The following is a 12,558-nucleotide window of genomic DNA, read 5'->3' as shown; positions in this document are numbered from 1 at the left end:
AACACAAAAATCTAAAAGCCTATTATAGAACTATTTATTATACAAAAGAATTATGACAAAACTGCTCTATACATATTTACTTGTCAGTCATTAACTTTTAAAGAGTGAACCAGAGTGAAATCTAATTGGGAAGACTCCAGGGGCAGGACTCACCCTCTCCTTCATGCGGGAGACTATGAACCTCAGGTATGTGCTCATCTCTTGTTTGTTTGTATTTTTCTTCTTGATGCTCTGTTAAAAACAGGAAAGGCCAGATATAAAATCTGATCATTTATATGTCTATATTCACGTAAAAGACTTCTATATATAAAAGATTATAGTCTGCTAAAATTTCATTTATAAAATGCACTATTTCCAAAATATTTGATACAGAGGATTTTGAGATTTGCATAGCAAAAATAACATGTACTGTAATAAGAATCAGAAAATATGTTGTACTTGAAATAATACCTTAGAAAATTATGCATTTGTTTCTTGATATTTTGGAACTTAAACCAATTTTCAGATTAAAAAGAAATGACAACAATAATGATAACATAATAATGGCATAATATAGAATCACTTATTTTGATATATATTCATAATGAATGGCTGAAGTCCTTTAGGGTGCATTTTAAATTAGCAATCGTGCATGGTGACTTTCAAAATAACTTTATTAAAAATCTGTTACTTATGAAATATGTGCAGTAGTGCAGTGGCACACACCTACATATCTGTCTTAAAGTGCTATTGATCTAGTCAGTATAAATCCAATTTCTGTCAGGCTGGCCTAAAAGCTAATTAGGTTCTTCAATTTATCTCTCAGAAAATCTAACTTCACATGAAGAAGGAAAAATCCAGGATTCTATTTCTCTTATGTCCTTTGTAGATAGCAAAGAAATGAAGACAAACATTCTCATTTCTTTAGTCAAGGTTAAGAAATCACAGCAGACACTGGGTCATAAGCAGATGGCACAGCAGAGGACCGAGTAGGTCTGGGCTACCTACTAACAGATGCTTTAACTTTTTCAGGCCACTAGATTATAACTCCCAAAGAAACGTAAATGCAGGAAATCATCTTAATATGCTTAATACAGTTACATTTCTCATGTAACTGAGAAGTCTTAGCCAGAGCTTAAGCGAATTGATTATACACACAATATTAAAATACTATCCTATATAATAAAAGGGTAATATGCAAATCAACCGAACGGCGGAACAAATGGTCGCTATGATGTGCACTGAACACCAAGGGGCAGACCCTCAATGCAGGAACTGCCCCCTGGTGGTCAGTATGCTCCCACAGGGGGAGCGCTGCTCAACCACAAGCCGGGCTCGGGCTCACAACTGGCGAGCGTAGCAGCGGTGGTGGGAGCCTCTCCCGCCTCTGTGGCAGCACTAAGGATGTCTGACTGCTAAAGGGCGCAGGCCGGGCTAAAGGACACCCCCCCCTCCCCCGGTACACGAATGTCGTGCACTGAGCCTCTAGTCCTAATATATAAAAAGCTAGGAGTCATCACAACTGAAACAACCGGACTGATGACAGCAGGCTGTATGGGGCGACCAGGCCGGCAGGGGGGGCAATTGGGGGCAACCACACCGGCAGGCAGAGACGGTTAGGGGTGATCAGGCTAGTTTAAAAGGCAATGACCTTTGTTGGACCCCGTGTTTATAATTTCGGGGGGAGAAGGGCTTTGATGTAGCTTGTGAAGTCTCATTTTTAACAAGATCCCCAGTGATTCTCACGCACACAAACATGTGAGAACTATTAACTGGCCCCTTCCATAAGCCAGACACAACAGAGAACTAAGCTCAGTGCCTGCATTCTGCAAATCTCACAGTAGTGTAGAGGGAGCTCTCAGTGGGTCAGTTAGGAGGGCAGTTAGGGCGGTCAGGCAGGCAGGTGAGCCAGCAGTCCCGGATTTGAGAGGGATGTCCTAAACCGGCAGTCGGACATTCCCCCAAGGGGTCCCTGACTGGAGAGGGTGCAGGCTGGGCTGAATGAATTTCATGCACGGGGCCTCTAGTCTACACTAATAAAAGAGAAACATGGTAATTGGCGTACGACCGCTACCCTTTTCATTGGCTAATCAGTGAGTATATGCAAATTAACTGTCAGCCAAGATGGCGGCCGGCAGCCAGGCACTGAAGCGAGCACGAGGCTTGCTTGCTGCAGATTCCAACGTTCTCCGCCTAACTTGCCAGCCTCTCAGTTGCAACTCTAAGCAACTATATACTATGTTGCAAATAAGAAGCTAAACAAAACCCCAGAAAAGGGCTTCCATTCAGCAGGGCTCGGACCGCAACATTGTATCTATGTTTTCAGCAGCGAGGCCTCAGAGCTAAAGCTGGCCCAGAAAAAAAAAAAAAAGAGAGAAGAAAACAAGGAGCGGTTGGAAGCTTTAGTCACTCGCCAGCCGGAAAACAGCCCTCAGCCCCTCACCCAGACTGGCCAGGCACCCCAGTGGGGACCCCCACCCTGATCCAGGACACCCTTCAGGGCAAACCAGCCAGCCCCCACCCATGCACCAGGCCTCTATCCTATATAGTAAAAGGGTAATATGCCTCCCAGCACCGGGATCAGCGGAGCAGCGAGGCTCCCGGCACCGGGATCAGCATGACAGGGGGCAGCGCCCAAACCCCCTGATCGCCCTGTGGCTCTGTGAGTGACAGGGGGCGGGGCCACAACCTCCCTATCCGCCCTACTCTGTTCGTGACAGGGGAAGGCACCCCAACCCCCTGATCAGCCCTCCTCTGTGCCTGATAGGGGGGAGCTCCCCAATCCCCTGACTGCCCTGCGGCTCTGTGTGTGACAGGGGGCAGCGCCCAAACCCCCTGATCGCCCTGTGGCTCTGTGAGTGACAGGGGGCGGGGCCACAACCTCCCTATCCGCCCTACTCTGTTCGTGACAGGGGAAGGCACCCCAACCCCCTGATCAGCCCTCCTCTGTGCCTGATAGGGGGGAGCTCCCCAATCCCCTGATTGCCCTGCGGCTCTGTGTGTGACAGGCTGCGGCGCCCCAACCACCCCCCCCACAGGCCCTGCTCTGTGCCTGATAGGGGGGAGCTCCCCAATCCCCTGATTGCCCTGCGGCTCTGTGTGTGACAGGGGGCAGCGCCCAAACCCCCTGATCCTCCCCTATCGGCCCTACTCTGTGAGTGACAGGGGGGGGCTCCTCAACCCCCTGATCGGCCCTGCTCTGTGCGTGACAGGGGGTGGCATTGCAACCTCCCGATCCGCCCTGCTCTGTGCATGACGGGGCGGCGCCCCAACTCCCCAATCGGCCCTGCTCTGAGCCTGACCAGGGGCTGCACTTAGGGATTGGGCCTGCCCTCTGCCACCCGGGAGCAGGCCTAAGCCAGCAGGTCATTATCTGCCAAGGGGTCCCAGACTGCGAGAGGGCACAGGCCGGGCTGGGGGACCCCCCTCCCCCCGAGTGCACAAATTTTTGTGCACCGGGCCTCTAGTATATAATAAAAGCCCAGTGAACGAATAGCAGAAGACCGGTTGACCAGTCACTATGACGTGCACTGACCACCAGGGGGACACTCGACGGACTGGAATGAATGGCTGCTCCCGCAGCAGGTGGATCCCCACAGGCCACGCCCCCCACCAGTGCACAAATTCCGTGCACCGGGCCTTAGTATATAAATAAAACACAGAAAAGTATTTTCTTAGCTGGAGATTGTTTCATGGGCTTCACATTTAAAGTCACATTTAAAGTGACTTGCTCCTTCCACTTTTTGCCTGAATTTTTTGGCAAAATGCACAGACACAATCAATGGTTCCTTCCTTACCCAGCTTTATGGTATGACCTGTGCACACAGCTTCTAAATGGAGCTTCTTAAAATGCAGCTGGGCTTTACCTCTGAGCATCTGAGCTGGAATTTCTGGGGGAAGGTCCTGTGCTCTCTGTATCTGCTTGTTCACTCTTCTATTTGTTAATTCCTCAGGTATTTGTGACATGACCAAGACCAAGCACCAAGGGTGTAGATGTGTAGTTTAAAAGGCAATGACCTTTCTTGGACCCCGTGTTTATAATTTCGGGGGGAGAAGGGCTTTGATGTAGCTTGTGAAGTCTCATTTTTAACAAGATCCCCAGTGATTCTCACGCACACAAACATGTGAGAACTATTAACTGGCCCCTTCCATAAGCCAGACACAACAGAGAACTAAGCTCAGTTCCTGCATTCTGCAAATCTCACAGTAGTATAGAGGGAGCTCTCAGTGGGTCTGATGCACAATCAGCTATTAGCACTTTGGACAAATGTTTTTGCAGCATGGACATACTCCCACAAACTGCTTTTTATACTAAACAATTTGTTAAACTTGATATAGGGAGGAGAAAAAGTAAGAAGTCCAAGAAAGCTGTTTTTTTCTTACCTCTTGGAAAACCTACATTCCCTTAAAAAGAAAGAGTAAAAACAATGATTCCAGCTACATGCTCTATCATGCCAAATATTTTGGGTACAGTATGAAACAGTTGATCCCAAATATCAATCTGATCATTAAACCATAAATTTGTATAAATTCAGATGTAATAACAATGTACATCAGGTTAGAAGCCCTGTAATATCTGTGGGACTGTGGTTCTTTTGATAGGTAACATATTCTTTAGGGGAAATATGCAGCCACCACTTTTATGTAGTGCTGAAGAGTAATGTTCCCTAAATATTGTCTACAGTCACCTGAGCAGTGATGATGGGGATGAGTTCCTCACTACATCTACCACAACATAGTCCTGTGTCGTGGGTTGCTGTGTAGTTCACGTGTACACAGAAATATGTTTTTCTCCTTCCTGTGCTCCAAACACCAATCTATGAAAACTTCACTGTTAGTAGGCTAACTTCTTTTCTTTTTGGAACCTTAGAAAACAAAGCAACTCAATATTTCCTTATGGGCAAAACTGATGCAGTGATAGAATCAGAACATCACTATAGACAAAACATCCTAACTACATTGGTCTTTCTTTGTAACAAAAACACTGAAAACACTTTGAATCGGTACAGAAAACCCTATTCTACTTTGCTTAAGTTTAGGGAACTTGTGCACTAAACTGTTCTTGTTTAAATAAAGGTCCATTTTCAATTCCTACTTCTTTCCCACAGAGAATTTACACAAAATGTGGGTGTCATATCCCACAATGCTTTGGTTTCATCTGTTTAAACATTCTTAAGTGAACTGCTAAATTAGCGCAACCATGTGCAGCAATATTTCTTTCCTGTTGGGAAGACTGCAAATGCAGTGTTCAGACTGAGGGCCTTAATTTCACAAATCTAAATGATAAATGTAAGATGATAATCTGGTTTTGTGTCATGTTTAAGTTTGTTTAGAGTCAAGTAGCTAGAGTATCTCTTTTCTACTATGTGCAATTAAAAGTGGTGATATGAGCTTGGAAAAAGGACTATTTCACATAAAATGTAAAAGGAAACACAAGGGGGACATGTGACTTCCATGGCTGAATAGATATGACCTATCCCATCCTTCACAGCTCCAATTCCTTCAAAATATTACTTCAGGAGGTCTTCTACCCCATTTAATAAAGTGCTACCCAGACATAGCTATCCCACTCAATGTTCATCAACTGTGGCTGTTGAATCATTGGGAAAAACACCAATATCCACTTATATAAAGTTGTGGAACAGGCACAACATATCTGTGATGGAAAGTAATGAGGCCCTAGCCAGTATGGCTCAGTGGATAGAGCGTTGGCCCACAGACTAAAGGGTCCCAGCTTCAATTCTGGCCAAGGGCATGTACCTTGGTTGCTGGTTCCCAGCCCTGGTCAGGGTGTGTGCAGTAGGTGACCAATTGGTGTGTCTCTCTTACATCAATGTTTCTTTCTATCTCTCCTTTTTCCTTCCACTCTCTCTAAAAATCAATGGAAAAATATCCTCGACAGAGGATTAACAACAACAACAAAAAAGTAATGAGAACAATGGCTGAGGAGGAGGGTACAATGATCATGTCCTCTGCCTTGGTGGGACCTGGGTGTACAGGTGTGTGTGCATTTGTCTGTTCATCATATGGTACATTCAAGACTTTTGCAAACCCCTGCAAAGTAAATTTTACCTCAAAGAAAAAGCCCCACAATTGTCAAGGTGCCACGGCTTAGGGAGGGGCCTGGGCACTCACTGTGCCAGTACTCCAGGTGTTTCTAACAGGTGACCCTGACTGAGAATCACTGCCTTGCATTATTAAAGAGGCTATGTATTTACACAAACAGGTGCAGTGGTTCCAATTGTAACCTTGTAACTGAGAAGTGTTAAGTGGTAATCTTCAAAAGTCCTTTTAAAGTGATGCCAGACCTAGTAACTTTCTCCGTCTACTTGCTAAGACAGACAGAAATGTTTCTCTCCTGTATTTGTTCACTTTGCAGATACTATACTAGAAACTTTAGTGATTTGGGTTGGATAGGATTCACCAAAAGGAGTGTCACATCCAAAAAATTATTTTGTTGAAAACCTCTCCTACTTGTTTATTTTGTACTGCTGCCCAATCCACTTTTCTGGTGATAAATATGGGATTCTATTGCAGATAAAGGACAAGAACTGAAATGCATACAAGCCCTCTGTTGGTAAGTGAACAGCTGCCCTGGGGCACAGAGCTCTCTGCCCAGGATACTGAAAGGAGCCTGCTTCCCAGACCCGGGGCCCAGGGAGCTTCCTCAGCAAACTGAAGCAAACAAAAGAAAGAGAAGACCCTGAACAGATGCAAAACCTTTCCCAACAATGTGCAGGGATAAAACATTTGATATATATATATAAAGTTAAAAAAACAACAACCATTTGTTATAAGATGCTTTCACATTTGCTAAACTTGTGTGGGCTTTCTTTCTAAAGTTTCCAGTTACAATTTAGAGATTTAGTATTTCACACAAGAAATCAACAAAGCATTGCAGCTTCTGCCTCAGAGTGGCACTATAAGACTTCTGGGTATTTCTTAGGTAATACATGTGAGCTGCCTGCCGTGACATTCACAACAGTGTCTCAGGTAATGCCTGTCGGCCAAACCAAGCCACTCACAGTAGCTTGAGCAAAAGCTACTCTAACAGAAAGTAAAGGTTTGCTTCTAAGGTTAAATGCTATTCTGTCTGTAACATAACTAAGCAGGCAGCTCTTCATAAGTTTGGAAAACATAAAAGTAATGCTGTGTAGTATCTGCAGATTGTTTCAGACCCAATCTTTTCTCAGGCTTTGAAGAACTGTACCTACTGTTACTTACAGACTTCAGGACTCATCAGTAAAGGCCTCTCTGTAACAGCATGCAGCTCAAACCTAGTAAAGCCCAATCAATTTCTGGTAACTGTTCAAAACACCCAGCAGCATACAGGAGTGATTTGGGCAATATCTGCAAATTATCAAGGAACAAACTTTCCATTTCATGGCTAAAGTTGTTGGAACCATTTTAAAGGGACAATAATCACATGGCTGAAGCTGTGTTATAAGTGCATAAGACATCCACTAAAGTGAGATGCTCTTAAGTGTATTATAGACAACTGAGGGGCTGCTTTCCTCTACTTAAAGGGAAAAAAAATAACAGAAAATCTTGAGCATCTTCCTGAGTAAGGGATTCTCAGGCCAGTTACAAACAATTGCTGGGATATAGCAAATCCGAAGAGTCTAGGTAGATATCTCAGACAAATCATGAATAATGTGTCACACTCAGTGACTTATGGTGTTTCTGGCTGGAAGAAGGTACAAGCAACTTTTGATCCACAACTGATCATTGATTACAGTGCCTAAGCATCACTAGTCAAAGGGACACTCAGGATTAAATGGTCTAGAATTTTCAATATTTTCTAGAGACCTTGCTTTAAACTGTAGAAACATTATTTTGGCAGAGGATGAAGTTGTGGAAGTATTATTCCAGTACACCAAGTATCCAAAAGAAAAAAAGTGTGAAATTAGAAATCAAGGTATCTTCTCATTTGTGCTGCTGGAGTTCAATTCAAATCCAAGTCCCCAAGTCTGTGACTAAAGAAAGACAAGCGCCTCACGCTTTTGGGGGGATTCCCAATATCCAGAATGTCCTTTGGCAGCAGACTCAACAGGGTTGGCAAACTTTCTCTGTGGAGGGCCAGACAGAAAATATTTTAGGATTTGAGAACACACACAGTGTGTCTGTTTCAACTATTCAATTGCCATGGTGGAGAAGACGCCATCTTAAATAACGTTCTAACAAAACTTGTGGAAACTAAAATTGGAATTTCTTATCATTTTCACATCACAAAATATTATCCCTCTTTTGATTTTTCTTCAACCATTTAAAAATGTAAACCCCATTCTTAGCTCATGAGCAATACAAAAACAGGTGGAAGGCTTGATTTGACCCATGGACTGTGGTTTGCCAGCCCTTGACTAGACTCTTAAGTTCTGGAAAGCAGGATCCATAATAATCTACCTAATTCAGTGTTCTGTAACCAGGGGCCTGTACACTCACTAGCACATGGTAAGTGCTAGGTGAATTGAAGTGATGATAGTTATTAGTAACCAAATTCACTGCTTACTACAAAAATATTCCATGCCATTCAACTGACAAGACCCATCCAAAATGTGAAAGTTAATCACACACCCAAGCTGTGTTTGCATATTCTGGCCATTCTAAACCATTTTATTTATTTCTGATGTGTGAACCATTTCATTGCCAGTGGACCAAATATCACCTTTGGCCTCTAACAACCAAAGGCTCATTTAAATATTAATAAATTCACAAATCTGGAGCACTGGTTGAAAAGCAGATTCCTGAGCCTCAGCCCAGAGGCTGTGTTCTAAACAAGTACACCAGGTGATTCTGGTACAGGTTGCCCTGTAAGTTGGTGGAGAAACACTAATCTGCATTTAAATTACCTACATTGTTTGAAGAATTAAGAAACTCCAAGCTCTCTAACTATCTGTAATCACAGAAAAGAATCTCAATAAATTTTATCTGCACATAAATTGCCTATGTTGTTACTGAAATTAGAGGCTCTAAAGTATTATCTACAACCATTTGTAATGATTGAATACAAAGTATGCATAACAAACCTCAATGTTTGAGACTTTAAGGGTAGAGCTGGTCTGATGGAAGTACCCCAAAGGCCTACCATTTCTCCTCCAATATCACTGAGGCCCCTGTTGCCCCATCAACGTCAATCATATTCTAGGACAGTTTTCTAAAAATATACCTACATTCAGTCTTTTTTACTCCCAGCACTGACATTAAAATTAACTCTCCAACATAAGACCTAAAGATAAGAACACCACACCTACTGCCAGTTCTAATGGTGGAAAACTTGGCTTACTCACTTCTGCATGTGGGATGCACCAAACCACATGGAGTACCCTTTAGCTCAGGGGTGGGCAAACTTTTTGACTCGAGGGCCACAATGGGTTCTTAAACTGGACCGGAGGGCCGAAACAAAAGCATGGATGGAGTGTTTGTGTGAACTAATATAAATTCAAAGTAAACATCATTACATAAAAGGGTACGGTCTTTTTTTTTTTTTAGTTTTATTCTTTTCAAACGGGCCAGATCCGGGCCGTAGTTTGCCCACGGCTGCTCTACCTCTATGCCAAATCTCCCACAACCAATCCAGCAACAGTCATTTGCACTTGAGTTTCTGGTAATAGCTTTTTTAATTTATTTACATTAAAGGATTTAAATTTAAACCTCCCTTAACCTGTCATAAATATGTCTTCTTACAGCTAAAAGTTGGAACTCTGAGGATAATGCAAACTACTAAGAGTATCATAAAGTGGACACTTGGAGCATGCTAGCAAATGCAGCTCTACTAATAAGGTGTTTCCAGACTTGTTCGTCCAGATTTACAAACAGCACTGAATACTACTCCAGCTCTATATGTATTTATTAATTTTTACAAAGTCAACTCTTTGCTCTGACTGAACTAAGTTATGACTAGTTCAGATAATAAAATCAGCTTTCAGCTTTATAGCAGCCAGTCTAGGGCAGTGGTTCTCAACCCTTTAATACAGGTTCCTCATGTTGTGGTGACCCCCCAATTTCATTGTTACAAATTGAATATAATTAAAACATAGTGATTAATCACAAAAACAATATGTAATTATATATGTGTTTTCCGATAGTCTTAGGCGACCCCTGTGAAAGGGTCGTTCGACCCCCAAAGGGGTCGCGACCCACAGGTTGAGAACTGCTGGTAGAGTGATTTACAAACTATTAAAGCATCTTTAATTGTACAGGCCACAAAACCAACTGATATTGTAAAAATATGTATTATTTCTACATCTACTATATTCACACAAAAATTGCTACAGAGGTGTCATTATGCATGTCAGAAATTTTACCATTCATTATTAAATGGACTTTGGGGATAATTTTAAGCTCCTTTGTGGCATACTGCAGGGACCAGAGATTAGAAAGGGGACATTCAGGAAAACTTCATGGAACCAGGTTTTGTATCTACTTGTTCCTTCCCTTCTACACAATACTAATCTTTAAAGAAAGAACAAGATTTAAAAAGCAGAGGCAGAATGGCATTCCTCAGTGGAGTAAGCCTTTCCATCCTTTTCTGAAAATAAGTTGCCTGTCTCTGTTTTAAGGTCAAGAAATGAGTATCATTTGTTCTATGCTCACAGAGGCTGACTATCAGCTAATGGGAATACTACCTGCCCACCTGTCCACACCTTCCCCTGGCACCTCATGCATTTGCAGACAGTAAAAGGAAATTGTGCCCTTTGTACTATTTTCAGTTCAATACTGGAAACACTAAATAAGCTTTCTATTTATCTAGATTAAGTTATAACCATCTTGATATAGAGACTATTATTTCCGTAATCCCTTAGAGTTAAAAATTCTATTAAGATTCTAAACAAGCCACCAAATACATCACAAAGACCAAATACACTACCACCTAAAACATTTCACACTCATATCCAAGCCTTTCTGACCATAACACTGCTAAATTCATCAAAGGAAGGCAATGAAGAAGACATGGACATTTTTTTCTTGCTTGCTTGGGTCCAGGTAGTTTTGTAAAGAGACTAGAAAACAATACATAAGATTTTACAGTTTTATAACCCAGATCAACTTTTTTTTAAAAATATAATTTATTGATTTTTTACAGAGAGGAAGGGAGAGGGATAGAGAGTTAGAAACATCGATGAGAGAGAAGCATCGATCAGCTGCCTCCTGTACCCCCCCTACTGGGGATGTTGCCTGCAACCAAGGTACATGGCCTTGACCGGAATCGAACCCGGGACTCTTCAGTCCCCAGGCCGATGCTCTATCCAGTGAGCCAAACCGGCTAGAGCCAGATCAACTTTTAAAACCCTCTGCATTTATCAATGTTCCCATTACTTTTTCCTCTAATCAAGGTAGTGATAAATAGTAAAACTGCCTTATAAATTACTTGATTTAGACCAAGATCTTAAAATTAATTTTCTATTTTGCTAGTACAAAGATGATAATTCATTTGGCTGTAGAAATTATAAAAATATTTATTGTTCATTCATTTTCAATACTATGATTGCCCACCAGTTAAAAAAAAAATACACATCCCCTCAAACATGGCTTCTACTTCTATTTTATTTAAAAATCAAATCTCCATTCCTGATTTGTTAATATGTATCTTGAAGGTAAAGGTACTTACTTTCAAGGTGAAAATATGAATAAATTTCCCACATTAACAAAGGAAGACTGACCAGAAAGTAAGAACAGTTACAGTTTCATAATAAATACATAATAAGGAATTCATGTTCAAAATATTTTCATTTTGCACTTTTTCCTATTTCATTCTGAACATTAAATGGACATTCTCCTGATTTTGGAATTTAAAAAGAACTGTATTGCCTACATACCCAACAGAATGAAAAATGGATTCAGAAGTAAATTTCTATCACCAGTTTCAAGAAATAACTTTCATCAATGACTTTTTCTTTAGCTATCTGAACAAAAGTCATGGTGCAAATGACTCAAAATATAACTTTACCCAGAACTAAGTTAACATTAGCAAGTCAGTAACATTGATAAGTACCCACTTGATAAAACTCGAGGTGGCTTTCTAATGGCGATTTAGTCTTGGTTTGGTTTTAGTAGACCAGTTAAATTCCTTCATTTTCAGTTGCCTAATGAGTATACTATAAACCGTGTGAAAAAAATATAGTATCTGGGTCTTAACATCCAATTTAAAGGTTAACTTGAAATGCTTTCTATAGACTTCCTTCTGCATATATATCTTTAAATTATTAAGTTTCCTGTAAAATATATATCTTCATTTCAAATATTTTATTTTTTTCAAATATTTTAAAGAGAAACTGTAGTAGGAAATGCTTGAAATAGTTCTAATTAATGTGAAAGTAGCACTAAGGGGCACTCTTCCTAAAATCTCTGCAGATGCCTGATCAGAGAATCAGGTGCTACAAGTTGGGAGACCTTTTGGTTTTGATGTAGGATCAATATATACATTTTTTTAGTTATTAATAAAATTTTTCCACATAGATTCTTCTTCATTTCCTTATCTACATTTTCTTATTCCTCCATTTTATTAATGGGCTAGGCTGATCACCAATTTGTATATTAACACAATTTAAAAATTTGTGATCCTTAAACTACAAAATGTCA

At 41.3% G+C, this 12,558-nt stretch overlaps 1 protein-coding gene across 13 annotated transcripts in view; it reads right to left on the bottom strand.

Annotated features, from left to right (window-relative positions):
- Positions 1-12,558, bottom strand: part of ZMYND11 (zinc finger, MYND-type containing 11) — a 95,307-nt gene that overhangs the window by 29,764 nt on the left and 52,985 nt on the right. For all 13 annotated transcript variants that reach the window (XM_005878511.2, XM_014549637.1, XM_005878514.2 and 10 more), the window contains one exon: positions 154-231. In XM_005878511.2, the coding sequence (XP_005878573.1) occupies positions 154-231 (78 nt within the window). The remainder of the gene's footprint in view (positions 1-153; positions 232-12,558) is intronic.

This window comes from Myotis brandtii, unplaced genomic scaffold (genome assembly GCF_000412655.1).
Source record: "Myotis brandtii unplaced genomic scaffold, ASM41265v1 scaffold562, whole genome shotgun sequence".
Taxonomy (NCBI): domain Eukaryota; kingdom Metazoa; phylum Chordata; class Mammalia; order Chiroptera; family Vespertilionidae; genus Myotis; species Myotis brandtii.
The sequence above is the reverse complement of the archived record's forward strand: the minus strand, read 5'-3'. Positions and strand labels throughout refer to the sequence as shown.